The sequence below is a fragment of the Micromys minutus genome, assembly GCF_963924665.1.
Source record: "Micromys minutus genome assembly, chromosome: 21".
Taxonomy (NCBI): Eukaryota; Metazoa; Chordata; class Mammalia; order Rodentia; family Muridae; genus Micromys; species Micromys minutus.
Window position 1 is genome coordinate 5,347,470 of NC_137956.1, and position 25,544 is coordinate 5,373,013.

Consider the following 25,544-nt stretch of genomic DNA (forward strand, 5'->3'; position numbering starts at 1 on the left):
GCCTCCTTTTATTGAAAAAGCAGGTTGTTTGAAAAGATAAGGGATTTGAATTTGTCCACAACACAAAGCCTAGTCAGAAGCAAAGGCAGGGGCAAGGCCAGATTTCATTTCCTCAAAGTTTAGGATAGACTGTCCATCTTTTGAGTGTGTTCCCAGGGCACTTGACTTAGCACCGGATATGTCACTTAGCATATTCCTCCACCCTCTGATGAGTTTAGATACCATCCAGAAAATCCCTGTCCATGTTTACATCCCCTTCACAGAAGGCACATCTTAAAGGGTCACTGATCTTGCTACTGATAGGCTGGACTGAGCCTTCCTCCTCACATCCAACTCCTAAGTCTAAAGACTGGGCTTTCCTATAGACTCTGACAGAGAGGTAAGGGAAGAATATTTAAAGACAATGACATAGGGGAAAGAGCTGCAGCTTTACAACGGTGACATGAAAAACAACAGTGGAAAATGACACTGAAAACCAAGCTTCTCGTGAGCTAGGAAGGGACAGAGAGCAAGCCCTGGTCACACCAGAGATACAAAAATAAATTCCAGATGGCTTAGTCTTTATTTGTCCAAAAATAGTATTTATTGAGCACCTACTGGATACCAGTGACCATTCTAGACATGAGGAATACAGTCATGAATGAAACAGATCAAAGACCCTGCCCTCACAGAGCTTCCATTCTATAAGAGGGGGAAAGACAGGAACAAACAGGAAAAATGACCACAAAGGGACAAAGGCAAAACACACCACATCCGGTATAATAAATGCCATAGAACAAAACAGAGGACAGGAAGGGGAGGGGACAGACACGTGGGTTCCGATTCAAGACAAAGGTGACAACACAACTTTAATACTGTCACAGAAACAACAAACAAGACATACAGCATTGTGGGAAACTGATAACTGTGACCATAGGAAAACCTCAGGATTTATGTAAGAGATGCCACAAACAAATCCCACTGACTGGCAGATAATAACATCACTCGAGTATTTTTCAACAAATGATTCATGCCAACAAATACAGAGAGTTTGTACAAATTATCAGGAGGGAAGCTAAAGAGATTGATTTTAAAACTCAGTGACAGGATGAACTCACAGAAGCCTGACCAGCCCTGTCTCCCAAGCCACGGTGAACATTCACCAGGCTGACAAAGATCACACACTAAACACACTCATTATGTATGGCCTGTCTGCTCTTGTGGTTTTGTTTTTGTTTTTTGGGTTTTTTTGTTGTTTTTTTTGTTTTTGTTTTTTTTGTTTTTTGTTTTTTTCTAGAAAACACAGAGAAGAAAGGCTGACCCAACTGTGTTCTTTGTGGAACTTTCTAAAACTTCACGTTTTACATAAAGCTCTAAGATTTTAAAGTAATGGAGTGACTGCACTATGTGAGCCACTGGATTTTGAAACAATAATATGGTCACTGACTGTGAATAAATCCTGCTTCAAGTTTTGAGCAGTGCTTCCTTTAGATGAGGTAGAGAGTGGCTAGGAGACAAGAAAGCCTTAGAAGTCCAGACAAAGGGTCCAAATAAGAGCCAGGGGAGGGAAAGGGGGGATAGGGTGAGAAAAAATTTGAACACAAGTCCAGTTCGGTAGCAAGTTCAGCCAAGTTGATATGTTAACATAGGTCAAAAGACAGAGATCTAAGATGCAGGGCTGTATGTTGAGGTAAGAGACCCAGATCTAAGATCACCACTTAGCCTACAACCAGGGTCAGGACAAGAGGAGAGAGCAGCATTCAGGAAACATGTAGAAAGCCATGTATACACTCTGGGCAAGCCCCCATCCGATCCACAGAACAAGACATCCCTAGCTTCCAGAGACTGACCACAGCCCAAGAGAGGAGAAACTTCAGATAGACACTGAGTACACCACAGCAGGAGAGAGCTTCACCCACGATCCACCTTCTCTAGAATTCAGTGCTACTCCCACAGCTTCTGTATTTCACCTTCTGCAACTGGGTAATGACTTGGCCAGAGGAGATGCCAGAGACTGAATCTCTAGAAATAGCACAAATAAGTCACCACCTAGAACCACGAGGGAATGTGTGATTTTTCTACTCTGACCCTGGCACTCCACAAACCTTTACAGAGTACATGGGGGTCCAGCTTTAAGTGGGCCACAGCCAAGTTCTTGTCACCAAGATCCCTCTACAGGTATGGAACTGTCTCCTCTGCTTCCTTCCTGCCCTTGCCCGGCCATGCCACTCCCCCACACAGGTCACTGTCCTATGGAGACTGAAACCACCCTTAACTAACACTACCATACCAGCCACTAGCTCCCAGCAACCCTTGCTACATTTTGCTGAAATGACAGCATGCTAGTGATTAACAAGGGCTTCTATGAAGATAAATCATGCACAAAGCATGTCTTGCTTATCTCAGTCCCATCTCAGTTTTATCTATGTGTATTTCTCTTTTCACTGGGCACATTCCCACTTCTTCTCAAGTTGTCTGAATGTGTCTATACAGGCAAAATGCCCAGAGGGTTAGAAGCAAACCAAACTTTCCTTAAACAAGAAGAGAAAGACATTAATGGACAATGACTGTAGAGTCACTCAGAAAGGACACCCGAGGGCCATCTTCAACTGTAAGGGTCACCATATACAAATATAACCAAACTACAAGGACATTTGGCTGCATCTGCATTTTGGGGAGTGTGGTCCAGCTCGGGGCACCTCCTTTCCGGAGCGCTGACACCGTTCGCCTCTCTTTCCTTCTTCTCAGTGAGCATCTTCTGGGGCTGTTCCACCTGGCAGTCTCTCCATTATTTTCAATAGTCTTTTTTCAGTGCAGTTCTTGCTTTGATGTCTAGGAACCCACGTTTAAAAACCGAAATATCCTGTGGATCTCGGAGTTCTTTGATCTGCACTTTATGTTGTATGTGTAGAGGCTACTGTCTAAGAGTGTTTTCACAAATGAGCACACCACTGGGGTCCAGGGGTCCTTTGAATAACGCATCTTCCCTGTTTGTTCCAGGGCTCAGCACAGACACACACCAACTCTTCCCCGCAGAGTACACAAGTGTTCTTCTAATCACACCCAGCAAGATGCATCCACCTCTGCCTCTACCATGTTATCATCTTCCAAAGAGCCGGAGACTAAATGTAGAGAAGAGCTCGTGCGACATGATCTGGGGACAGTTCAATTGAGTGTGTTAGGGTTGAAGCTTCAGGGCCATGGCTCTTCCCTGACCCCCATGGACCACTCACCAGCTATGGGAAGTACTGGGGATACAGGGCATTTGCCCGAAGCACCCTTTTGTGTTGCACATCTCAACACACCAAACATTTTGAAATGAATTGTGAGCCAGCAAATAGATGAACCACTTAAAATAAAAGGTTCTTTTTTTAAATAGCAAGTGTTCTTTTTAAAAATTTTATTTATTATATATACACGGTAGCTGTCTTCAGACACACCAGAAGAGGGCATCAGATCCCATTACAGATGGTTGTGAGTCACCATGTGGTTGCTGGGAATTGAACTCAGGACCTCTGGAAGAGCAGTCAGTGCTCTTAACCACTGAGCCATCTCTCCAGCACAAAATGGAAGAGTCTTGAGATAGACTTTATTTTACTCACGAGCCTGATGAAGGCTGTAGCTTAGTTGGCAGAGTGCTAACCTACCATGCGTGAGACCCTGGGTTCAATCCCCAGCACGATTTATACTGGACAAAGTGACACACACATGTCATCCCAGAACTTGTGAGGTGAAGGCAGGAGGATCAGACATTCAAGACCATCCTTGGCTACATAGCGAGCTTGAGACTAGCCAGGACATGAGACCCTACTCCCACTCAGAAACAAACAGACAAAAACGATCAAGAAGTATTTTGACGGCTAAGCTGGAGAGTAGCACACAGCATAGAAAAGGAGAGGGATCAGTTTGGCTCCCAAGATTCCCACAGAGAAGTCGACCAACCTGAGTATCGGAGAAGCTATCAACCAGATACTCTGACCAGATACTTACCTCCACAGTGTATCTCAGGAAACCGCGGATTGAGAGCAGTGATAGTAGTAGCTAGTATCCATTAGGTATTTTCCATGAACATAGTGAAATATAGATCGATAGATGAAATCTCATACATATACACATACACATACACACATACACTTACACATATACACATACACTACACACACATACACATACACTTACATACACGTACACACACACTCATTTAATTCTAGCCCATAAAACACTCTCTGGCAGATACCCTTACTAATTCTATTTTTCAGAAAGAGAAATAAATAAATTTTCAAAGTCCCACAACTGGTAACCACAGGTCTGCTTGGTTCTAAAGTTCAAATGTATGGCCACTCCTCACATGTGAGCATAAGGATCTCTGGCTGCAGGAGGTGTGTGTGGACTTGGGGCCTGTGAGGGGCCGGTTCAGAAGCTTCTTTTTACAGACAGAAGGGAAATTGCTCTACCAACCAGTCAAAGCGCCAGAAACTTAACACTTCATCCTCAGACAAGTTATTCCAAGAGGACTCAGCTCCCCAAGGCCATGGTACTGTTCCTCTGCAAAATGTCAGAGATGATGAGCTATTTCATTGGCAATTGCAGACATATCTTGCTTTGATTTTCATGTGAGAGGCAGGTCCTACTAATAAAACCATCACATTCTGTTGTTCACTGATACGGGGAAGTGTAGCCATGTGTAAGGCAGAAAGGGACCCTTCAAACCAGTGGTTCTCAAACTGTAGGCTGTAACCCCTTTGGGGATCACATGATCCTTTCATAGGGGCTACATATCAGATATTTACATTAAAATTCACAAAAGTAGCCAAAACTTACAGTTGTGAAGTTGCAACAAAATCATTTTATGGTTGGGGCTACCACAACATGAGGAACTGTATTAGAGGGCCACAGCACCAGGAAGGTTGAGGGCCACTGCTTTAAACCAAGGCAAGAACAAGTCCATGCAAACAAAGGGAAAGTTCATGCAAGCTCACAGAGAAAGCCCCTGTGTACACACTTCTGTTTTCTGCTTAACGATTGACCTCACTCTCTACCGGCAAAGCCTTTCAGGAAGGTCTGCCCACAGCCCTCAGGCCTCAGCCCCCCCTCCCCTCCCCTCCCCTCCCTCCCTCCCTCCCTCCCTCCCTCTCTCTCTCTCTCTCCCTCTCTCTCTCTCTCCCTGTCTCTCTCTCTTTCTCATTCTTCCTGGTTCTTGAACATGGCTTTGTTGATAATGCTGTCCTGCAATGTCAGAATGTTAGACACTTCTTAACTCAAGTGGGAATTCAGCATTCCTTGATGACTAATTCAGTATGCACTTTTCAAAATGAGGCCCAAGTGACCCGGGGTGATTGACTTGTGACTTTGTTGGTTTTGTTACAATGAAGTAAAGTTCTCAGAAAAAAAAAAAAAAAAAAGCCAAACCTGTGTTAAAGAGTCTACAAGGCTGGGAGGCTGATGAGAACTTGATGATTGTGAGAGTAGGAATGTTGTCGATCCAGAGGCAAATTATCTTGGGCTGTTATTAATTGCCCAGCTGTGTCTGACCTAATATCTTTGTGACTGCCATGTGAAACCTTCTGGGGTATATTAATTTAATGGACCATTAGTGGTCAACCACCCAAAGCTAAGAGCATCATCGGACAGTACCTAAGACATATTACAGAGACTTCCCTGTCTGCTGATACTCCTAACAATACATTTGAAAGGTGCCTTGATGTATGGTTTCCTTTTGTTCTGTAACTATAGATACTTTACAACACTGTCACTGGAACAGGCATTAGGGGGACCCTGATCCTAAATGCATGTTTCCAGGTCATGGCCATTCAAATCCGGCTCCAGAATGAACTGTCTCTTATTCCCTTTGAGGTGTGGACCCTCTTTATGTAAAATAATGACAAAGCTGAGATCACAGCAACAGACACGGCCTAAAAAGAAGTCGGTTCTTTATCTAGGAGCACAGTGGAGCTGGTGAGGTGGCTCTGTGGATAAAGGCACTTGATATGGAAGATAGGCCACCTGGGTTTGATCCCTAGAACCTGCGTGAAGGTAGAAGGAGGGAACAGACTCCACATAGATATCCTCTGACCGCTACACGTGTCTGTGGCAAGGGTGTATGCCTCGTCACACCACATACAAACAAAGAACATTGCCAAACTCAGCAGATTTCCACCAAATATCCCTGCAAGTCACACGGAATCCTGGAGAAACACTAGCAAACTCCGAGATCACCTCCTCGCTTTGTAAGGGATGCACCTGCAATCTGGGGCTAAACACTCAGAGCAGCCAATACCAGAAATGCTGTCTGTCTATTGAATGAGACCTAATGTTTTCCTCATTGAGAGTGCCACCTGGTGGCTATAGCCTGGCCCTGCACCAGAACAACATTCTCTGGTTCCACAGGACCCTTTCCAAGACCAGAGTCAGCTCCAGCACCTCTCCTTGGCCATATCCTCTCCAGTCTCCCCAACTCCTCTGAATTACTACAACTCGCGGCTCTTTTCCAGCCACATTTTTAACTTTAAACAAGGCATCTTTATAAACACCCACAATGATTTTTTTCTTAAGTATTCTTTTTTCCCTGTAGGCATGACCACAATGTGCTGGACAAGTTTGATTATTTCTACTTTCTGATTTAAAGATCTTAAATTCAGAAAAGAGACTTTTAACTGTCCTCTCGCTGTTAAAACCCAGGAAGCCAGTAGGTGGCGCTAGAGCCTCTCACAGTGCTCTCTGACAGTGTGGCCTTGTCACTCCACTGACTTCCACACCCAGTGTGAGACGCTTGTGTGGGAAATGTGAACTAAAAGGCATGGAAGTCAGTCTTCACACACTTCCCTGTTTAAATACACACCACATACACGCAGGCTCAGCGCTCTGTGATCCAACCACTTTGGATTCAACCACCTGCAGATTAAAAATTACTTGAAAAATAAAATTATATCTGTGCTGAGCATGTACAGAATTCCCCCTAATCTTTTTTCTCTAAACAATATCAAAACAAAACAAATAAAAAAAAAACCCACAACAATTTACTGTCTTTGGTATTGTAAGTAATCTATAAATTATTTAAAATACACAGAAGGGAGACTGGAGAGGTAGGTGGTTCAGCAGTTAAGAGCACTTGCTGCTTTTCCAGAGGACCACACCGGTGACTCACAACCACATGTAACTTCAGCTTCAGAGGATCTAACGCCCTTTGCTGGCTGACAAAAGTAGTGAACTCATATAGGGCGCTCTCACATGCGCTCTCTCGCTCTCTCTCTCTCTCTCTCTCTCTCTCTCACACACACACACACACACACTCCAAGTAAATCTAAACAATAACAAAACAAAAACAAATACATGGAAGGATTAGACCTGGAATATACAAAGACTATGCCATTTTATATATGAGACTTGATCATCCAAAAATGTTGGAATCCTTAGAAGGTTCTAGAACCTCAGATGCTAAGAGCCAAATGCATCTTTCACTCTTTTTAATTAGGAACACTTATTTTACTCCAGAAAGAGGATGTAAAACAGTATTCTGAACTTGTCTGAATGTGCCTCAAAAAAAAAAAAAAAAAAAAAAGAAAGAAAAAGAAAAGTCTGGGATGTGGGATCAGTCTTCTTACAGACAAGGGTTTAACTGATCCAAAAGCCAATCAATCCGAGGCTTACTCAGAGCTTCTCTAACACTAGGTATGAGCAGACACCCCTGCTGTGAGGAACGAGGGTTACACAAATTAAGGCATCTCCACATGGAGATGTGGGAAACTCAGAGGCTGAGAAGTATGCCAAAGTTCATTGAGATGAGATGATGCCTTCCCTTGGCAAATACACTTCTGCACGTGGGTGGCACTACAGAATCTCACTGATCACAGTTGCTGATGGTGCTCCCATGAATGCAGCCTGGCTCCTCCCCAGCTTCTGCGGACCCACGCCCTCAAATGCTTGCGTGCAAGCCATACAAGACTCAATACAGCGATGCCCGACTTCTTATTTGGAGACGAGATTTTATCTACTGTCAACATTTATTCTAGACCTGATAAAACAAAGTGCCTTCATCCCCTCATAGTTCCCGGCCTTACCCCTACTCCAGGAACACCCCAGCATTTCCTAGACTGACAAAGCAAAGCAAAGCAAAACAAAACAAAACAAAACAAAAAACCCACAACAATTTACTGTCTTTGGTATTGTAAGTAATCTATAAATTATTTAAAATACACAAAAGGGAGACTGGAGGGGTAGGTGGTTCAGCAGTTAAGAGCACTTGCTGCTTTTCCAGAGGACCACACCAGTGGCTCACAGCCACATGTAACTTCAGCTTCAGAGGATCTAACGCCCTCTGCTGGCTGAAAAAAGTAGATATGCTTTTAATTTTATCTGTCATGTGTATAACTTATTGGAAGTAGATATACATTAAACATTAATGATTCCTTTAATAATAGTCAGAGCTAGGGAGACTCTCACTTGGTAATGTGCTCTTCTTACAAGTATGAGAATCAGAATTTGATCCCAGAACCTATGGAAAGGCTAGGTATAGATAGTGATAGACATTTGTAATCTATTCCCAGGAAGTGTAGAAATAAGAACCCCTGGGGCTTACCAGCCAGCCAGTCTGGCCTAACTGTTAAGCTTCAGGCCAGTAAAAGACCCTGTTTCCAAATACACAATGTATGGTACCTGAGGTAAAGAGGCTAAGGTTGTCTCCTGGCCTCCACACACATGCCTCCACACACATGCCTCCACACACATGAAACATGCATGCACATAAGCACACACATACACAGGCATACACAAAATTAATATACTTTAAAGTAGTGATTAAATAAAGGAAAATAGTTTTTTCCCTGTCAACCAAATTTCTAATTCATTTGACTTTATTTTTCAAGCTAGAGAATTAGATCCTAGATATTTATGACCCTTTTACTTCTGTTATTTTTCTCTCAGATTTTTCTATTTGATTTTCACCTACCAATTTTTTAAATTAGGGAACTAAGAAACATCTACGATGACATGTGGCCCACTGTGGATTTTTCATACACATGGGTTTTCTCCTGAGCATCGCCAGATAGGGAGACGGAACACACTGAGCCAAGGAAAATCTTTTTCTTCGTAGAGAAACAGATGTCCAGCCCACCCACTTTTCTTCTCATTAAGAAAAATAATAGAATGATAAACTTCCCAGCAGATTAAATATATACCTTTTCATTTTACGCATACAGTTAAGGAGAGGAAGGATGTAAAGGAGAGAAAAGGTAGAAGAGAAACAAGAGATAAGAAGGGAAGAGGATACAGGGAGCAGAGCATCATGGGAAAGGAATGAAAGGAGCAAAAGAGAGAGGTGCAGCTGGAGGCAGAGAAGGGCACAAGGGCTGGTGCAGATGAAGGCAGGTTTGGGAGGTGCACAGAAGCCTGAGCCAAGGTCACCCTCTGTCACCTTTTGTCCCCCAAGGCCATCATGCTTGGAGAGTGTGTGTACTATGAATTGCACTTGACCTACACTTTGATTTAGAGAAAACCCTCGAGGGGAACAATTCTTGTCCACACAGCACACAAGAAATGGTGCCAGTCGTGTAAGCTGTCCTAGGCCCCAGGCTTCTTCAGAGCTTACCTCCTCAACCATCTGCTTGACTTTCTTCTGCTGACAGTGTACCATGTCATCCAAGTGCCGGATCCGCTCTCGGAGGCTGGCTGACGCCTCCTCCAGCTGCTGGTACCTACGAAAGAAACGAGAGCTCTGAGCCCCGACTCAGAACAGCCGCTACTGCAGCTGAGAATACCATAGCAGTTCATAGCAGCGTTTCAAAACCAAAAACTCAAACTCGGGCCACGAGCTTCTCTCCTGTGGATTTTAGGGACCAACTCAGGGACAATGTCACCCGAGCAAGAGCACCTTCCTCTGTTTGATGATGGGTCCGTACTTTCCAGGGGCAGACTGAGAAGGTGTTTCTCCATGGAGAAGTCTGAGAGGCTTTCTGCTTGGGGATTCACACAGAATGGAACATGCAAAACGTGACCTTAACTGGGGGGAGAAGGAGAGTCTAAGAACGCAGAAGCCCCTGAAATCAAGGGTGGCATCCAGAAAAGCCTGTACACATCACTGCTGCGTTCATCATTGACAGAACAATCCAGGCATACACAGAGCAAAGAGACCTCACTGACCGACACCCTGCACCCCAGAACATTTCTGAGCTTTTTAAAGAGACATTATTCTGTCTTTTCTAGGTTCAAACTAACCAAAGGATGTGGCAGATGGCTGTGTCCTGTGTTGCATAAGAGCAGAGCACTGGGACAAATGTTCAGTGTCTGCGTCCCGTCTCCCAGCAAGGACAGGTCCCTCACTAGCACCAGAGTAGAAACTAGTGAGGACCCCAGCAACTTTGGAAGCTTTCAGGTGACAGGAGAAGGGCCAGCAAGAGGGCTCAGCAGGTAAGGGTGCTTGCTGCCAAGCCTGGTGATCTGAGTTTGATTCCCCACACAGCCCATATGCTGAAAGGAAAGAATTTATTCGTCAGCATTGTCTTCTGACCTCCACACTCATGCCATGGAACACCTGTAACACACATACATACCTGCACAATCAATCAATCAATCAATATTTAAAATCAAGGAAAACAGATTTTTTCCCCCAGGAGTAGGTCAAAGTTTCCTCACAATGTGAATCAAAGGGATGGGTGTGTGGTTAACTTAACTATTCCTCGTTTAGAACACATTTCCATCTCACAGCAAAGGGCCTTGGGGTGAGGTGACCGCCCAAGGGCTCCAGTCAGCCCAGTCTTGCATTCCTTCCTCTCTGCCTTTTGCTTTTTGGAAAATCGTGTTGGTTTTAGAAAACCATTTTAGAAAATCATGGCTTCTAGAAAACCATGTATGACTCCTGTAATTTCCATCCAGGCTTCACAAGCTCATGAGCAAAGGGAAATGTGAGCCTTGGAGACAGGAAACATCTTAAAATTTCCAGGACAAATGGTGTCGGGCACAGCTGATGACTTGTCTCATTAACAAGGTGCGTCCTGCACACTCAGGGTTGTTATGAGCACATGCAGATAGGACTTCTGTGCTTGTGGCTGTCTTTTGATGTGTCCCGCTGAGCTAACAGCAGCAGCAAGGTGTGTCTGCAAGCTCCCTAGGGAACTGGATCCACACTGGATGCTCCCAGCCAGTGCCACACTTACAGAGAGAGAGAGGTTTGTCCTAAGTGAGGACCACATGAATGAAAACACAGGAGCCAAATGAGCAATCAGAAACAGTGCACACTGGGTTGGGGAGACAACTCAGTGGGTAAGAAGACTTATTAGGCAAGCATGAAGACCCGAGTTCAAATCCCCAACACCCTTGTAAAAACGTGGGCACAGCTGTGGTTGTTGGGGAGGGCTTTGCTTACTTCCAGCCTAGTTCCAGGTTCAGCAAGAAACCCTGGATCAAGAGAATGAGGGAGAAAGTGATAAGAGAAGGACACCAGACATCTTCCTCCGGCCTCTGTGTGCAAGAACACACACACACATGTGCATACACACACATGCACACACATGTGCACACACATGTACACACACATACACACACACGGGCACACACACACACACACACACACACAAACCCAATGTGCATATCCATCTTTGAGTTGCTCTAAGTCCAAGGCCAGCTTGCCTCACCTGTTTTTGTCAGAAACTGCCATCTCCCCTGACATTTCTGTCTCATGCTCAAGGAGCTGGAGCTGGAGCTGATGCCGTTCCTAAAACAGACATAATCAATGGATCCAGATGGAACAAGACAGAAGATGAACATCAGGCACACACAGCTGTCCAAGTCTGTACACCACTCCCTGGGGCTCACACATCTGCTAGGCCAGCTTAAAATTCAAAGGGGCCCAATGCATAGGCATACTTAAGAATTTGAGAAAAACACTCTAATCAAACCACATGAGTGCCAGTCCAGGATCATTATAGTTCTAAATAATGGTAATCTATGTCATAAATCAGTGGCCCATGACATTATAAATCCTGATTGTTTTCAAAACCATCTAGCAAAGAGGCTCTGAAATTCTGGTAATGGCTTAGGGACCAACCCAGGTGTTCACACAGGAGTGATGACTTACAAAACATATGCTGGCCATGATGACCAGCATAATGGTTTGCCCAACACAAAGAAGTCCAGGTCCTAGTCCAGCATAAACACACCATCTCACACAGAAAGGGGAACTTTGAGAGCATGGTTAATGATCTGTAGAGTCTCACGGATCAAGCTAGAGGAAGCAGTAAATTTAAAGTTGGGGAGCTAAGACGGTATTACATGGCTCACTCTGACACCAGGGTACGGGCCACAAGCCAAGAAGTATGGGTATCTCCCAGGAGTGAGAAAAGGCAAGGAAATGGACTTTCTCTTCAAACTTCCAGAAACCTGCCAACGTCTTGTCTCTGGGACTTCTCACCTCCAGAGCTGAAAACAATAAATTCATATTACCGAAAGCTACTTTTCGGCAATTCGTTTCAGTAGCAATAAGAAACATATGTGTGTTAAGCTGTATGTTTTATACACTTTGCTAAATATATAAATGTGTGTTTGTGTAAATTTAAGTTTAATCTAACATGTATTTAACTTACTGACATTTAAGGGAAATGTTAATAAAAGTACAGTGCCAGTCATCACTGGAATCTCACTAGACACACATTACAGACATTAATATAGCAAAATCCCTTAAAACAGTTTGCTGAGCCCTGCTGACCAAGGTGGGAGGATATTGCTTTAAGAGTTCCTCTAAGAATAGCTGTGCCTCGTGCCTACTCTCAGCAACTCTACCCCAAAGTCTTGTACAAGTTACACAGGCTCCACACCTAAATGGTGAGGCTCAGCTTTGCAGGGGAGAGAGATGAGATCCTCTCTAGAGGCATGAAGGCCTCGGTGTGAGCAGATGGGAAGCCATCAGAGCCCATCCCCAGATCCATCTGATGTCCAGAAGGGACCTCGCTCCATCATTAATTAGGTTGGAGGTTTCCGGGATGCAGAGCCTGGCACTGGGCACTCACGACATCATGTCGGCGGTGGGTCCATGCTATCTGCAACCACAGTGTAGCTAGAGAGCTGGTCCCAGCTTCGGTCCTACCTAGAAGTCAGCTGTCAGCTGCTCAATGTCACCATGATCTCTCTTTTTTTCCTTCTTACCTTTTCTCTTCCACTTCCCGCTTCCTTTCTGCTCCTGCCTCTAGACTGGCTTGTCAACTCTGTAAGCCCCACCCCACTGTCAGCCTGTTTACCACACACGGAAGAGTTTGCCTCCGCACCTCATTTAGGTACCAGATGTGTCACCAAAAGTCCACCTGACCAGACACCTGCCCTAGAAACAAGAGGGGCGGGGTGTGGATGGAGCTTCCCAATACATTGCCTCATCAGGCTCAATAAAGGGCACATCTGGGGCGCCCACAAAGCTAGCTGCTGCAATATTAATTTACAGAAAGAATTTTACATGTGACATTTTAAAAATGTATCAGAATAATTGTGATGGGCTTGGCCTGATAGGCTTGTAGCTAATGGCTTGCCTAACACGCCCAAGGCCATTGGTCCAATGGCCAGCACTGCTTCTGTGTCACCTTACAGGACGTGCTTCACTGCAAACAAGAGTCAGCACCGAGGCTTCCAGTGAACTGTGGGGCCAGGGGACCAGGCAGGTGGGCAGCAGGCCCAGGCTGCAGCTTACCTTCTCCATGCGTTCAATCCGCCTGTCCAACTCCCCGATCCTCTGGTCTTTCTCCTCCAGGCTGAGCTCAGCTGCCTCCATCTTTTTATTGGCCTCATCGATCGCCTTCAGAAAGCTATTGGTTTCTTCCTGCAACAAGCACACACTCTCCTCAGCACGACCTGGACGCCCACGTGACTCACCTAAGTCCAGGCAGTGCCTCGCTGGGAAAGCGTGACCCTGAGACCTGTGTGTCTCACACAGAGTGAACTCAACTGTCATGAGTCTGGCTGCACCTCTGAACAAGGCATGCCATGTGTCTATTTTTCTTTAACTTTGTTTACAAGTTTACATTTGTTTTGTGTGTTGAGGGGATACGGGTGTCATGGGTACACGCATGTGTGGTCAGGAGTGTGGAGATGGGGGAACAGCTTAAGCATCTGCTCTCCTTCCTCCATGTGGGCTTCAGGATCAAGCTCAGCTTATCTTGGCAGGAAGCATCTTTATCTGCTAAGGGTTCTCAACCTTCCTAATGCTGTGATGCTTTAATACAGTTCCCCAACTATAAAACTATTTTCATTATTTATAACTGTAGTTTTGCTACTGTTATGACTCATAACGTAGATATCCAATATGCAGGATATTTGATATGTGACCTCCATAAAAGGGATGTTCAACCCCCAAGAAGGTTAAGACCCACATGTTGAGATCCATATGCTATGCAAGACCCACATCTCACTGGCCCCTTGTATGGCTTTTCACTGGGTCTAGTAACTGTCCCTCCTGAAAGTTCATGTTCCAAAGGTGTAAACAAACAAACAAAACCAAATAGCCTGTGAAGGGTTAAAAAACACTGCCCAAATGCTCTGAGTGTCACTGTACGGACCAACATACAACCGGAGCAGAATGAATTCCCAGATCTTCCTCCCACAATGCAATGTGCCAACTTACTCTTCCAGAGAAAACCTAAAGATCTGTGCATTGATCAAGCCTCCAATGACACAGGGTGGGTGTGGGGGAACAGGGACAGGGACTCCGTCAGAGAATGTGTGCTGTCCGAGAGGCCACAATGTAAGCCCACCTCTAGACAAAGGCACAGTGCAATCCTGCAGCCAGGAGGAAGGGGGAATGACCTTCTAGATGTGGGATGGCAGAGCTCAGCATGAGGAGGGTGGAGCTTTCAAGACCGTGGGGGAGGGGTGGTATTATCCAGGATGGGGAAGTGGGAGGTCTCAGGAGGACAAATGGAGTAAACAGACAAAGGATCCAGCTGGATGCTGGTGGATGGTCCTACTAGCTGGAGAAATGTGTATTCTGAGACAGAGACACTGGGTTATTTCAGAAAGCGTAAAAATGGGAGTAAATGAACAATCAAATAAATTGCCTGGGTCAGAAAGATAGTTCAGCGGGTGAAGAGCTTTCTGTGCAAGCATGAGGACCTGGGTTCAGATCCCCAACTTGCAAGTAGAAGCTAGGCATGGCAGTAGATGCCTGTGACCACTGTGGAAGCGAACACATGGCCAAAGGACTGGGGAATCCTGGGAAATTGCTGACCAGCAGCCTAGTTAAATAGCAAACTCCAGGTTCAGTGAAAGACTCTGCTTCAAAATAAATAAATAACTAATAAATAAATAATAAAGAAGGTGGAGAATGGCAGAGGCACAATACCAGCACCAACTTCTCACCTCCATAAGGGCACACATGAGCAAGGGTACCTGTGTGCTCAGTGCACACATGCACATAGCACACATAAATATGAATGAATGAATCCCCTGGTTCCTCTTTCCATACAATCTCATAACTCCCTTCAAGGACAAAGCCTTCCAACCAAACCTGTTAGCTACGTCTTGTGCATTCTGTTTTAGATAGCGCACACGCACCAGGAGCACCTCCTTCTCCGCACTGTGCCTGCGCTGTGCTTCCTGAAGTTTCTCTTCGTACTGACTGTACAGCTTTCTCGTCATCTCCCGCATCACCTCAGCGTTGGCTTTTTGTGACGACTCCACCTGCAAAGAACTTGGTTGCAGAACCGCTGCCGGTATTTTGCCCCTCTAACTTCTCCACACACAGAGGTCAGAGCATGACCTCCAGAGGTCTGCAGTAGAGGCAGCAGGCAGGAGGGCACAGAGAGAGGAAGAGAGGGAGAAAGAGAGGGAGGGGAGGAGGGGAGTGTGATGGGGGAGGGAGGAACACATACCAGTGAAAGATAGCAATGTATTCTAAGTTATTTAGGATAATTGAGACAAGGTGTTTCAGAGGATTTCAGAAGGCCATTTCTTAGTGCTGGGCAGATGGTATCAGTTGGTAGTTTTTTCTAGAACCCATGAAAGAAAGAAAGAAAGAAAGAAAGAAAGAAAGAAAGAAAGAAAGAAAGGAAGGAAGGAAGGAAGGAAGGAAGGAAGGAAGGAAGGAAGGAAAGAAAGAAAAAACTCTAGTGGTTGGGACCAAACTCTGCATCAATTTCTACAGGTCACTATAGGCTGGACATGAGTGTCTGGACTTTCAGGCTACCTTGTCATGCCTGATGACACACTACCGCAGAGAAAAAAAGAACACATGGGACCGACCCAAACAGTAGGTGCTCAGTAAGGGCTTATGGCATAAATAGATACACAATTAATTCAGGGACTTCTGACTTCTTCCACAACAATCTCTTTTTTTAATTTAAATTTTGAAATAGTGAGAAATAGAATGTATAAAATTGTAAAAAGGCTGAGCTAATATGGAAGAGATGGCTCAGTGGTTAGGAGGACTTGTTGATCTTCCGGAGAACCTGAGTTCAGTTCTCAGTTCCATTCAGGGATCTCACAATCATCCATAACTCCAGCTCTGAGAAAGCTGATGCCCTCCTTCTGGCCTCTGTGGGTCCTACACTCAGGTGTGCAAACCTACACTCAAACACGCATATACACATATAATTAACAAAATCAGAAAGAGTTGTCTTATTTGGAGAGAAAGCAAAAAGGGGCTGGTATATTACCCAAGTCCGACCCCAGGGTGGCTGTAACAGCAAGACCCCAGAGGGAAACAACAGAGAGTCTATGGTACAGCATGGCAGCCACAGGGAGCGATACACTGCCAATGGGTTTCCTCTGGGTTATTCACTGGCACACTCTGGTCTACGTGATAAGTTATACGTGACCTACAGCATAGCTCAAGGCTGTGCAGAACAGCGTCTTGGAGAAAGGGCCTATGAAGCCAAGCCCTTTCTTGTAGGCAGTTCATGGTAGCTGGGAGAGAGAGAGAGAGGTTTTCTTCAGTGGTGTAGCTGCTGGTTGTTCATGCTCCCAGAAGTAATCTCTTACCCATGCTCCTGTAATTAAACCTAATTACACTCTCATACACAAAAAGACAGCAAACAAAAGGAAGGCTAGCTGGGACAAGGAAGGTGGTCCTGAGAGCTGGGGGCAGGGATGAGAAAGAGTAATGAGGGCACAGATATGATCATTTCATAAATATGGAAATGACATATGGAAACCATTATGTAATAAATAGGTGCTTAAAAAAAAACCCACAGAGTAAAAACTTGGGGAGGGCCCACTGGACTCCAAAGTTTTAGAACTCTAGCTTAGGAATGCATGCAGCCCAGTGGTCAAGAAGGACAGATCTTTGTGGGGTGTGTACATATGTAGAGTGGGGACAGACCTTGGGACTTTAAAGACCATACACACAGTGAAGGGGGAGCCCTTCAAAGCTCTTGAATATATTCCAGCGGCCTTCCCAATAACATAACCATGACGTCATGGTGGTTCTAGGAGCACCTTGAGGCCACTGTAGTTAGCCATGCAGTTAGAAAGGCCTTCTCCTAAGGAATGTTTGTGCAGTACCTCAACTCTAGGTGGGGAGCTGTGGACAGACACCTCCTCAGCACCTTTAGACCACCCCTGTAAGAAACTCTGACGAGAAAGAGAATGGGGAAAGGTCAATGAGGAACCGATGAGGAGAGGTCAGTGTGGTAAGTCCCCTGCCTTACCCTCATCTTCAGCAGCTGGTTCTTCATTTGGGCAGCCTCTAACTGCTTCTGCTTCTCCCGCAGCTTGTCCATGGACGCTTCATAGCTCTGCTGTAGACGTCTGATTTGATCCTTGATGTTGCTGTTTTCCAAAGTCACATCCACAAGGGTTTTCTATGTGGGTGGAAATTAAAATCAAAGACCTAGGGGTTTGAGAACACACAGCAGCAGCCCATTTTGTCTCATGTCCAGGGATCCCCACAGTGGCTGGGGCCTGTCCCATCGTGGTTAAGTAGACCATAGCTTTCCCTATGCCCAACAGCTGTGGACTACCAGAGCACCTGCTGCTTAGGTTGGGAAGATGAACTACATGGAATCTTTCCCAGGGGAAATGCTCATAATGATACCATGTCACTTTGGGGAACGGGAGAAGCTGTAAAGTAGTAAACACAGGCCAATCCCATTCAAACCCATAATAACCTTTACTACATAACAGAACTGAGGTTTATTTTATTGCTTCCCCAACTTTCCAGTATAAAACAAAGTATTTTACAGAATAAAGATAAAGCTCAACCATGTTGCCTGACAAGTGTCAGAAGCCTATTAAGGGTCTGGGGATGGGGCTCAGATGGCAGAGTGCTTAGCTATTGCGCTGGTTAGTCAATTTGACACAAGCCAGGGTCCTCTGGAAAAGGAGAACCTCAGTTGAGAAAGTGTCTCCATCAGATTGATGGTTGGGCAAACCCATGGTGAATTTTTCTTATCTGATAATTGGTGTGAGGGCACCTAGCTCACTGTGGGCTGTGCTGCCCTTGGGCAGGTGGTCCTGACTTCTATGAGCAAGCAGGCTGAGCAAACAAGTAAGCAGCACCCTCCATGGCCTCTGCATCAGCTCCTGCCTCCAGGTTCCTACGCTGTTTAAGTTCCTGCCCTGACTTCTTTTGATGATGAACTGTGATGTGGAAACATAAACCCATTCCCTTTCCTCCCCCAAGCTGCTTTTGCTTGGGATGTATTATAACAGCAATAGAAAGCAAATGAGAGAACCCAGCAAACACACAGCCCAGGGGTCCATCCACAGCACTACATGCATGACTTGTGGTGGATTACTTAAGTTGTCAGGAAGATCAAATTCAAGGTCATCCTGGACTACATAGTGAGTTTGAAGCTAGCCTCAGCTCCATGAGACCCTGTCTAAGGGGAAAAGGAAGTTGCTATTGACTGTCTGCTGCTCCTGGACACCCGGGTGGGCAGAGATAATTAAATTAATAATGTTGCTGTTTATTGCTTCTATCTCTACTTAATTAATTAGAGAGGAAGATTCCCACAATCCCCAGACTCTTACCACTGGATACTGGGGTGTGGGTATTATCTACCACATCAGATTGCAAGACTCAGAACCTGGTGCCAGATAGAGTGTATGTCTCCTCTGTCCTCTCTGATGGATGGATGCCCTCTGAAGATTCCCCATCCCTCACTGGACAATATACCTCTCGATCCTAAATCTACTTGAATCACTTTAGAAACCGTGGAGGGGTGAAGGTATCAAAGGAAACACTGAAACCATCAGGAACTTCAAGTAACTTCAGAAGACATCTAGCCTAATGCCCAGATATTTCTGGGAGAAAATAGATATGCAAACACTTAGCCCTGATCAGGAGATGAGACTGTCTAATCCTGCCTCTGCCGCTAGCCAGACACTTAATGTCAGGTCACTGATCTCTGCTGGTCTCAGTTTACCTACAGTCTGTCTATAGCTCTGCTTTTCCAAGAGTTTGGTCTCTATCACTAATAACAAATGAGTAGAAGGAATGGGTGGCAGAGGCTGGGATCTTGCACAACTAAGAAGCCTTTAGATATGACCAACGGTGTAATCTTCTAGTTGAATGGCCCTGGTTTTTGTAGCCTAGAGACTACAAAAACTAAGAGACTAAGGATTCTTGGGTTAGGGTTAACACTGCTCTAATAAGAAACCTGTGGGGGATTTAAATTGCCAGCTAAATGGAAAATGAGAAGAATTACCCTAAAAAATAGTGTTTTTCAGGGAAGAGAATCCAGAGACACAGTGCAAATACCAGCAGGTCTAAACTGAGGTAGGCAGAGCCCTCTCTGAAGGCTGGAGAGTGAAATGGTTTCTACAAGGGAGAGGAAGAGCGACTTGGCAAGTCCCCTTCATGATAGGAAGAAGGCAACAAAGGGCTCCTGAATAAACCAGGGACTTGGCCCAAGGCCAGGGGAAAGCTGGCATACACAAAAGGGAGCCAGGAAAAGCATGGGACTGTGGCCCAACCAGAAATGGGCATCCCAGACAAACGCAAACATAGCCCTGCCCCACCCATTGCTGGAAGCAGACCAAGCTTTGTTGCCTCCTGGACTCCATCAGCTGTGGCTGATGAGTTCTAAGTTCTATGAGAAGCAGAGGAGCCCAGTATGGCGGTCTGTTGGCTTACCCACAAAACTACTCACATAGGACCAGAAAGAATTAAAAATGATTGGGCTGAATTTTTAAGAGGATATAGAAAGATAAGCCAAATAAACTTGGAGGATGGCAGAAACGGTTGTTTGTGTATTTGAAAACTGAGACCAGAGGCTTGCTTTGAACATCTTCAAATGAACTAGTATGGTCAAGGGACCATGTCACTGGAAGTGTAAAGATTGGAAGACCTTTCATGGTTAGCTCAGAGCCAATCTCTGGACGTATGTGTGTCTAGTAAAAATGTCTTCATTCTCTGGAACACATGACTCCAGTGTAAAACCATTTCTAAATCAAGAAAATGTGCTTGCTGTGAGAGCTCCTTCCTCTGAAAGGTCACATCCTCTCTTTGGATAAATACGTCTTTTCTGTATCTAACTGGGACCTCCTGAAGCTCCAGAACTATAAGGAGAAGGTAGTTGATGTATTGTGTAGACGACACACTGAGGATCTAGGGAGCAGGAGACATCTCCATCCTGGAGCTGAGCCTACAACCTCATTGACATGGGCACCCGACAGAAGCTCATGAGCACCTGAAAAAGGCTCAGCTGAAAATATTTCCTTCAACCTCCTACCCACCTTCCAGAAACTCTTTACTGGGGCTGTGCTTAAAGAACCATGACTGACCACAGAACATTCTATGATTTTTCTGCAAATGGGTCCCACTCCTGGTTAAGCTCTGCTGCCCTGTAAGAGAAGATTCCCAGCTAAGGAAAAACAGGGGGTACCTGTAAGCCAACAGAGTCTGATGCCAACGCTGAGTTCATGGCATCGAAGCTATCAAGGGCTGATGCCTGGGCTTGGATGTGACTGTCCAGATAGTCCTGTTGAGCATGGGAAACCTGGAGAGAGAAAAACAGTCACTCCAAACCAATCCACACCCCCACAGGCTGCAAGGGGGAAAATCTTCTGACAGCAGCCACATCTACTTAAGTAATATTTACAGTAAGATTACAGAGTGCAAACCAACATCTGGGGTCAGGGAGTTAGTATAGTCAATGAATACTGTCAGGAGAGAAAAAACATACTTTTTTTCTTGGTGTATATTTCAATTTCCATCTTTTAAGAACTATTACCAATAATCTTTTTTAAAAGCCCATTAGTTCATCCATGAGTCATTTTGCATGTGCAGGAACTTGTAGAATAAATTCTTAAGAACAGAATTTGAGGGCACTTGGTAGTGCATACACAAGACCCTGGTTTTGACCCACAGCACTGCAGAAACCAGGCATAATGGTGCACACCTGTAATCCCTTCACTAGGGAGGTGAAAACAGGAGAATGAGGTGTCCATGGTCATGTGACTTTGAGGCCACCCTGGACTATATGCAAGACTTCATATATATATATATATATATGAATAAAACAGATTTTTAGAGTATGCCATTAACTGGAATGTTAGGGTAGGGGCTGGAGAGATAGCTCAGTAGTTAAGAGTGTTTACTGCCCTTATAATACAACTGTAAGAAAGACTATTGGACATTTTCCTCTGAATAAATAAAGTTCAATCTGTTACTCAAAAGATGTCCTCTCAGTTCCTTTAAAGTATGACTCCATTGAGCTATTCAAACATTTCCAGGCCATTGAGCACAGGTCCCAAGCTCTGCCATTCTCTCATGGCCTCAGAGTTGGAGTGAACTTCCTTACACTATTAAATTGTGTGTCTGCATTTTCAGTTGTTAATTCTGTAGAGGCAGAGATCTAAATGCTGGCAGGATTTTGGCACTGTCATTTGTGCTGCCTCTCACCAGTATGTAACAGCCCTCAACGCCTTAGGCAACCTATGAGATGTTCAGGAATTGTCTTTGCTTAGTTGTAATAAAGAGCTGATGGGCCAATAGCTGGTACAGGAAGTACAAGGGTGGAACTTCCAGGCAGAAAGGAACTCTGGGAGATTGGAAGAGGTCTGGAGGGAACAGACAGATCAGAGGCGTAAAGAGTTAGCCATGTGGCAGGTCATAGTGCTAGAATAGTCAGGTTAAGTTTAGACAGTAACTGGGGGACTGCCCCAGCTAAAGGCCTAAGCTTTAAACTATATTAGAAAATTTCATTCATTATTGGGTCTGCAAGAAGTCCTGCAATGCCGTAGTGCTGACATATGAACTCACAGACAGGTCTTGGGTGAGCTGTCGGATCTTCTGTCTAATCCCATCATAGTCTCCGTACATCTGCTTCCTCACTTTCTCCAAGGTGGCCCTCACCTGCAACCACAAAGATGCTAGTTAGAAATCAAGTTAGAATATGTTTGTGAAAGATACTGCAAACTTATTAATAAGAGAAAGACTCACAAAATAAAAAACCCTTAAGAATAAGACATGTAACAAACTAAGTGACAAGATTTCTCTTAACATCTAGTTAGAAAAATAAAACTATTAAAACAATAATGTATATCATATATGAAGATAACAATTAAATATTATGTTATCCAAACAATAAGCTGAAGGACAACCACTTGACTTTGTTAAGACTCACCCATCTCCTTCAAACCCTGTTTGAACAAAGTTTACCCCTTCCATCACATGTCTTTACAAGCAGGAAGTCTTTAACTAGTTGACTGTAAACACATGGCTATGAGGAAGAAAACACTCCAAAGAAAGCAGCAACCTCTAATTTTCTCTCTTCTCTCTCTGCTCCAAGTGCCAAAAAGCAATTAAATGTCTAGAATGTGAGGTGAAAAAATGTGAGGCCTGAAGGGGCCATAAATTCAGATGTCAGTTCCTCAGTAATTACCACCAGAACACACACCGGGCATAACCAAGAGGAATGTGGTCCTCAAACCCTCACGCAAACACTGTGCAAGCCTGGACTATGGGCGTCCATCAAAAGAGCTAATATACAACCCTGTTTCCCCATCTTCTGGTGTACTTTGGTAAAGTTCTTGGGAGCCTTCCGACAGATCAAGAAATCCTGAGGGAGCTTCCTCTGAGCAAACTCCAAGATGTCCGGCTTCCAAATGGCGAAAGGGAAGCAGTTTGGTTTGAGTGTAAATGTTTAGGAACCGTTCTGGAAGACTTGATACTAAAGGTATATTTGTGTAAGAAACACCATGTTTTGCTTTCAAGGTTTTGTTTTCTTTTTCTTGTCCTAGGGATTTGAACTCAAGGTCTCACATATGCCAGGCAAGGACTCTGATACTGAGCTACATTTTATTTTAGAATGAATGCTGGCAGAGATTGGGAGAAGAGAGGAGTCCCCCACTGAGGATTTTTTTTTTGTTTGTGTTTGTTTTTAAAGATTTATTTTGTGTGTGTGTGTGTGTGTGTGTGTGTGTGTGTGTGTGTGTAAGTACAAGTACCAGTAGAATCCAGAAGTCAGAAGAAGGGGTAGGGTCTCCTAGAACTGGAGTTACAGATATTTGTGAGATTCCTGGCATAGGTAGGTGCTGGAATTGAGGCTGGGTCCTCTACAGCAGGAACCCTTAACCTCTAAGGCAGATGAATGAGTTCTAATAGTCTGCATTGGCCATGAACAATTGGGAAAATGAGGATCAAAGTATGATGCTTTATTGTAGGGGATAAATGACTCTTTACTACCCTAGCTGGCTCACGTACTATCTGTTACCAGAGGTGAATGGGCGGAACGTTGAGCTGGTGTTGCTGCCAACGAACAGTATAAGAGAAAAACAAGGCTGGGGTGTCTCCCATCAGGGAACAAGGGCAACAAACTGGTAAACACACTGAGGAATGAGCAGGCTGGGCCGTATCTGAAACCAGCCATTAAAGGTGGGACCCAGGAATTACCTTTGTATTGCAGATCATAGTGGAGGTTGGGAATTTGGGGTCAGAACCAGTTCTGTGATGTCAGTGCATATCATTTATAGCTGAGGATTAGACTGGACATGCTGTATTGGTCTTGGGCAATTTGGGAGTCTGGGTTTACTTCTAAATTAATCCCAAGTTATATGGAGCATGTAAATGAAGGTATAAATATTTCCTTGAGCAAGGCCTGCACTGTTTGGCAATCTGGGATGCAACAGTTTGCATGATTAAAAACAATCTTTAGGAGATCATATAACTGGGTGTTCAAGACTAGTGGTTATAATACATAATGAGTGTGTATGTGTGTGTGTGTGTGTGTACTTATGTGCACATGTGCATGTAAGTATGTGTATGTAATATATGGACCTGTTCTTGTGGGTGGCGTATGTATGTATATATATATATATATATATATGTATGTATGTACATATGTATGTACATATGGGTGTGCACGCATATGTGTACACGTGTGTGAAAGTCAGAAGTTATTAGGTATCACCTTTGATCATTCTCTGCCTTATGATTTGAGGTAGGGACTCTCGCTGAACTTGAAGTTCATCTAGTCAGCTATGATGGCTGACCAGTGAGCTCCAGGGTCATCCCGTGTCTGCCCCACCAGTGCTAGAGTTATAGATGCAGCAACCACAGTTTTCACGTGAATACTGGGGATCTCAACCCTCAGATCCTCATGCTTATGCAATAGGCACTTTATGATCTGCTCCCAGTCTATGCATCTGTTATTAAAAACAAACAAACGAAAACAAACCTCATACAGTAGTAGCTAAGAAAAGGTGGCTTTGCACATCATCTGCCCCAAATCAATGAGGCTCACAAAGCTGGAGGCTTTGACCTCTGGGATAAGAGCCCACCTATCAGTGGATAAAGTGAGGCCTGCAGAGGACAAAGGAACCTGGATCTGATGTGAAGGCAGAAGCAGTGTGTCACAGGCCTGGGGACGTCTCCAGCCCAGTATGACACTTGCTTCCCCAGCACTGAGCCATGGTCAGTGTTTGGGGCCCGTGGGCATCAGAGCCGTTCATTTCTCCCCCATCCAACTGGTCTAGTTTGAGCTCAGCAGCATCAGTCAGGTTAATGGATGAAGGGGACACTGGGTAGTACAAAAAGAAACAGCCAGATAGCTGTCAAAGCAATTGAAGAAAATGGTCCAGAATGTTAGCCACAGAACAGGGTGAATGGTGAAAGGGTAGCTACTTGTTTCTCTTCTTCACACACTTCCAAACCCTCTCAAGGTAAAAGGCAAGTGGAAATACACTAAATACAAAGAATTTGCATTGATTGGCTTAGACTGAACCTTGTCTTCCATGGCTGACTTCCCAACATTCATTTCGACCCAAATCATTGGTGTGAACCTGCCAGGTTCTCTTATGTTCCCTGTCAGTGATGGGTGTGGGATGGGGTGTGACCATCCCTGGCCAGGATGGCAATGTAAGGGGCAACTTCAAAAACTGTCCAGGAGTGGGTGTCCTATTTTCTTTCGACAAGCATTGTCACATGCGTAGGAGATACCCAGTCTTGAGGCTGAAGAAAGAAAAAGCCCAAAGAAATACAGAAAAGCAGACTCAGAGCCCAGCTGTGCCCTGCCTGGAACGCCCCTACCTCCAGGTTCTTCTCCAAGGAAGACATCTCTTTCTGAGTTGGCGGTTCTCTTACAAGTAGCCAGTAACACCTACGTTTATACGGTTGCCCAAACGTATACATTACGTGTATCTAGTATCTTACG

At 44.7% G+C, this 25,544-nt stretch overlaps 1 protein-coding gene across 2 annotated transcripts in view; it reads right to left on the minus strand.

The window, feature by feature from the left end:
- MYZAP (myocardial zonula adherens protein) overlaps positions 1 to 25,544 on the minus strand; it is an 85,560-nt gene that overhangs the window by 32,524 nt on the left and 27,492 nt on the right. Inside the window, exons 4-11 of one of the 2 annotated variants that reach the window (XM_080934397.1) lie at positions 22,154 to 22,246; positions 20,775 to 20,888; positions 17,595 to 17,747; positions 15,502 to 15,627; positions 13,643 to 13,771; positions 11,604 to 11,683; positions 9,563 to 9,668; positions 2,733 to 3,133 (exon numbers count right to left, since the gene is read on the minus strand). In XM_080934397.1, coding sequence (XP_080790523.1) covers positions 3,080 to 3,133; positions 9,563 to 9,668; positions 11,604 to 11,683; positions 13,643 to 13,771; positions 15,502 to 15,627; positions 17,595 to 17,747; positions 20,775 to 20,888; positions 22,154 to 22,246 — 855 coding nt within the window. In that variant the 3' untranslated portion in view covers positions 2,733 to 3,079. Of the gene's footprint in view, positions 1 to 2,732; positions 3,134 to 9,562; positions 9,669 to 11,603; positions 11,684 to 13,642; positions 13,772 to 15,501; positions 15,628 to 17,594; positions 17,748 to 20,774; positions 20,889 to 22,153; positions 22,247 to 25,544 lie in introns of those variants that run through there. The other variant, XM_080934396.1, reaches the window with a different exon arrangement.